The sequence below is a fragment of the Hibiscus syriacus genome, unplaced genomic scaffold (assembly GCF_006381635.1).
Source record: "Hibiscus syriacus cultivar Baekdansim isolate YM2019G1 unplaced genomic scaffold, ASM638163v2 tig00111408_pilon, whole genome shotgun sequence".
NCBI classification, from domain to species: Eukaryota; Viridiplantae; Streptophyta; class Magnoliopsida; order Malvales; family Malvaceae; genus Hibiscus; species Hibiscus syriacus.
In genome coordinates, this window is record NW_024063085.1 from 273,608 (window position 1) to 277,905 (window position 4,298).

At 33.4% G+C, this 4,298-nt stretch overlaps 1 protein-coding gene across 1 annotated transcript; it reads left to right on the forward strand.

The window, feature by feature from the left end:
- Positions 1–1,284: 1,284 nt before the first annotated feature.
- Positions 1,285–3,718, forward strand: LOC120162772 (plant intracellular Ras-group-related LRR protein 5-like). The gene is made up of 3 exons (XM_039172850.1): positions 1,285–1,802; positions 2,539–3,455; positions 3,539–3,718. The coding sequence occupies exons 1-3, from the start codon at positions 1,316–1,318 to the stop codon at positions 3,650–3,652; spliced, it is 1,518 nt and encodes a 505-aa protein (XP_039028781.1). The 5' UTR covers positions 1,285–1,315; the 3' UTR covers positions 3,653–3,718.
- Positions 3,719–4,298: the final 580 nt, after the last annotated feature.

The window sequence follows — 4,298 nt, forward strand, 5'->3', positions numbered from 1 at the left end:
TAGAATATTGATATCCTCAGAGATTCTAAGTTCGAGTAGCAACGTCTACAAAATATTTGTTGTCAATAAATTAAATATTTTTTAATGTATAATACGTTGTGATCCCCTCAAATTATTTTTAAAAAATAAATTATATGAAACAAAATTTAATTGATAAATTCGAGGGTTTAACGGCGTCAAACGGCTCACTCTTCAGTCAATTCTATTCGCATAAATTAATGAAAGATGTGTTCAAGTTGTTAATTAATTCACGTAAACATTTATAATCCCATCGAGTAAAGGTTGAAGTAGGCTGTAGCAAGGGCAGAGGTTAGCCCATTGTTTTTATAATTAGCAAAAAAAAAAGGTTAATACACAAAACACCCTTTGTTTATGAATCGAATTTTAAATTAATGTCAGAACTTTAAAACATTTCAATTGAATGTTATCATCGCTTGCAGCTTTGATGTTAAATCTCATTTTCAACCTGATATGGTCTACTAATGATTATACTGATGAAATGATTTGATTAAATGAATTTTTAATTAAAATGTTTTAAAATTTAAATATCGATTTAGAATTTGACCCGGGGACGTTCATTGTTTTGAAAAGTAAAAAAGTAATTTTAAAAATTGTTTTTAGATTGTAGGTGTTTTGTCGTAAAAAAATATTTTTAAAAAGATAAATGACTATTTTTAATATGGTATAGTTAAAAATATAAATTTAAATTATTTTGAAATTATTTTAATGTTATGATATATAAAACATATTAAATTAATTTATGATAATATATAAAAATAATTTTATTAAAAATATATATCTTTTAATAATTGTAATTTGAAAATATATAAAATTTTGAACTAATTTTTATTTAACAATTTTGATGAAAAGATATAAAATTTTAAATCTACAATTTTATTTTAAAGTTACCCTTTAAAAATAGTTAAATGATTAAAATGAAAAGAATGATAGTTAAAATATTAAACATATAGTTTACCTTAATATAAATATTAAATTTTAATTTGACTCCAAAAACATTTTTCCAAACATATAAATTAGAATTTTCAATCTTTATCTTTAGATTAAAAAAACTTTTTAAATAAATTTATTAGTATTATTTATAACTTTAAAGACATTTTTATACTTAAAAGCACATTTAAAAAGCAAGAGTAATTAAGGAAAGCGATGATGGAGAAATAATTTTATAGAAAGGAGAGAGATGGCAGCCAGCTCTTGTTGTCCGTGAGTATTATAAATAACCAAGTCTATTCCAATTACGATTTGATTACCAACATCAAAGCCCCTTCGCTTTACAAACCTTTCTAAAACCATAGCCATGGCGATGATGTCAAAGCAAGATCCGTCACCTTCTTTTTTACAAACACTACAAGAAATCATGAGACTTTACAGATCACTCCCACCAAGGCCTTCAATTGCTGATGTTGAAGCATCCAAATCCGTTCTCAAAACTTTGGAAAACGAAGAAAAAGTCAAGCTTGAAGAGATCTCAAAAGAAAAACCACCCGAAGATGTCCCTGGTGAACTCTTCTCCATCCTGCAACAGGTGAGGAAAACTATGGTGTTGTTTCAAAGTCATGAGCAAAAGAAAGATGCCCTTCACTTGGTTGAAGCTGACAAGCTGTTTGAGACCTTTGATGGGTTGATTCAAAGGGCTTCGTTGCTGGTTTCTGGGGATACCCAGGATGAAAAGGTCACTACTTTTGGGGAACATGTAAGCAAATTCGATACAGAAACTATTATCACTGATGACAGTTTGGTGAAGCAAGAGGAAGATGGTGAATTGGATAAAGATGATGCAAAAGGTTTGGTTAGAACTTCTTCTGCAAAAGCCTCTTTCTTTCGGGTGAAGCATACAATTTCTTGTTATTTTTGGCCAATTTCAGTTTCTTGTGAAATTTTGCTCCTTTATCACTGAGTTCCTGTGATGAATCGAAATCTGGATAAGTAGAAGCAACTAGAATTAGGGATAGGGATAGGGATGGGCATGGAATCGAAACTGACGGTTTTTGAGCTGACCCGATCGGGTGGATTTTTTTAAAATAATTTGGTTTTGGGTCAGGTCGTGGTTTTTTTAATATGATGTTTGGATCGAGTCGAGTTTGGATTTAGGATGAAAAATATCCGACCGAATCCGATCCAAAAAAATATAAAATTTTACCTTATATATTTTGAAATAATTACAATAATATCCCTCTATATATTATTTTTCTTAATTAAGTCACTTATTTTAATGAATAAAAATAATATTTTTTATTATTTCATGCCGGATCGGATCGAATTTTTAAGTTATATATCAGGTCGAATTCAGGTCGGGTGAAATCTTGTTTTGGTCGGGCCTTGGGTAGAAGATTCCTTGTTCTCGAGTCGGGTCGGTGGACCAAAAACCCGACCTGACCCGACTCATGCCCATCCCTAACTAGAATTCTTAATTTCAAGTTATATTTTGTTTTTGGTTGAATTGAAAAGGAAAGATCATTAAAATAGGTTGATAGGCCATGAAAATTCAGTCCTAAATGAAGGTTTTCGGTGTATCTGCAGGTGAAAATAGCAGTGAAAAACTGAACCTAATGAAGACAGCGGCGCTTATCGAGAATACTGCAAGAACAGGAGGGGTAGTTCTTGATCTTAGGGGCAAGTTGATGGACCAGATTGAGTGGCTTCCTGTATCGATTGGGAAACTGAACGATGTAACCGAATTGGACATATCCGGAAACCGTATCATGGCACTGCCACCCTCCATTGGTGGTCTTCAAGCCTTAACGAAGCTTGATTTTCACTCGAACCAACTTATAAACCTACCTGATTCCGTTGGGGAGCTTGTCAATCTAATAGAGCTTGATCTCCATGCGAACAGGTTAAAGTCGCTTCCTGCCTCTTTCGGGAACTTGACGAACCTCATGAATCTAGATTTGAGTTCAAATGAGTTCACACATTTGCCAGAGGCAATTGGAAATTTGAGCTCTTTGAAGAGACTAATTGTCGAAACGAATGAGCTTGAAGAACTTCCATACACAATAGGGAATTGCTCCTCGCTATCAGAGTTAAAACTAGATTTTAATCAGATAAAGGCTCTTCCCGAGGCAATCGGGAAGCTCCAATGCTTGGAGATTCTAACTGCACACTACAACAGGCTCAAAGGGTTACCGACAACAATAGGCAACCTTTCCAATTTAAAGGAGCTTGATGTAAGCTTCAACGAGATTGAATTCATCCCCGAGAACCTCTGCTTTGCAGTAAGTCTCAGAAAATTGAACGTGGGGAAGAACTTTGCGGACTTAAGAGCCTTACCGAGATCAATCGGAAACCTCGAGAAGCTTGAAGAGTTGGATATAAGTGACAACCAAATCAAAGTTTTACCAGATTCTTTCGGATCATTATCGAAATTGAGAGTTCTCGGGGCTGAAGAGACTCCATTGGAAGTTCCACCAAGAGAAGTGATCAAATTGGGTTCTCAGGTAATGCTAGTTTGATGATTGCTGGGATATTCACTGTTTAGGTCATATCAGGTACTAACTTATTCAACTTGTTTGTTCATTAGGCTGCTGTTGAATTCATGGCTAATCTCGTTGCAAAGAGGGATACTACCATATCAGCACGGGCAAAGAAGAAGAGTTTCTTCTCGAGGATTTGCTTCATTTGTTGGCCGTTCTGAACCGCAACCGCGAATACGGACAACATGTAACCGGTACTATACTTATTTTTATGTTCAGCCTCCTGTACATAGCTCAAATTGTTTTGCTTTCTTTTGAACGTTTCAATGTGAGTTATATTACATGTCAGCGTTCTGCAAAGTTCTAAATCTTATTGCTTTTAGCTCCCCCCCCCCGGCCGGGGAAGTCGAGTGAAGTAAAGAAGTTAACAATTGTAAATCTTTTGGCATCTATTCTACTCTCTTTTTTGGTATAAATTTTGCTCCTAATGCATCTTTTTGCTCTCCAAGATATTCTCACTCAATTAAATCAATCTCAACCAGCATGAATGAACACATTATTTTATGTTAGAGTGTATGAATCTAAGAATTATATTAAAAAATTAAGAGTATGAAATTATATTATTAATACAATATATTAAGAAAATACTAAACTTATTTGAGAATCTAAAAATTTCCGAAAAATGGTAATTTTCCCTTAAAATTTGATTAAGAATCTAATCCCAGGACTTCTCAAGAAAACTTGCGTTAATCAGCTCTTAGCCTGCTCCTAATTGATTTTGATTAAAGCACACTAAATTTATAATTTATACATAATACAAGGACTAATAAAAAGATTGTCCTTTCAATTGATATCTATGTTTTGACC

Bases quoted from the DNA above. Each gene is read 5' to 3' on its own strand.
- LOC120162772 (XM_039172850.1), top strand. From the start codon at position 1,316: ATGGCGATGATGTCAAAGCAAGATCCGTCACCTTCTTTTTTACAAACA. The intron at 1,803-2,538 runs GTTTGGTTAGAA...GTGTATCTGCAG, and splicing joins GGATAAAGATGATGCAAAAG to GTGAAAATAGCAGTGAAAAA. The intron at 3,456-3,538 runs GTAATGCTAGTT...TTTGTTCATTAG, and splicing joins TGATCAAATTGGGTTCTCAG to GCTGCTGTTGAATTCATGGC.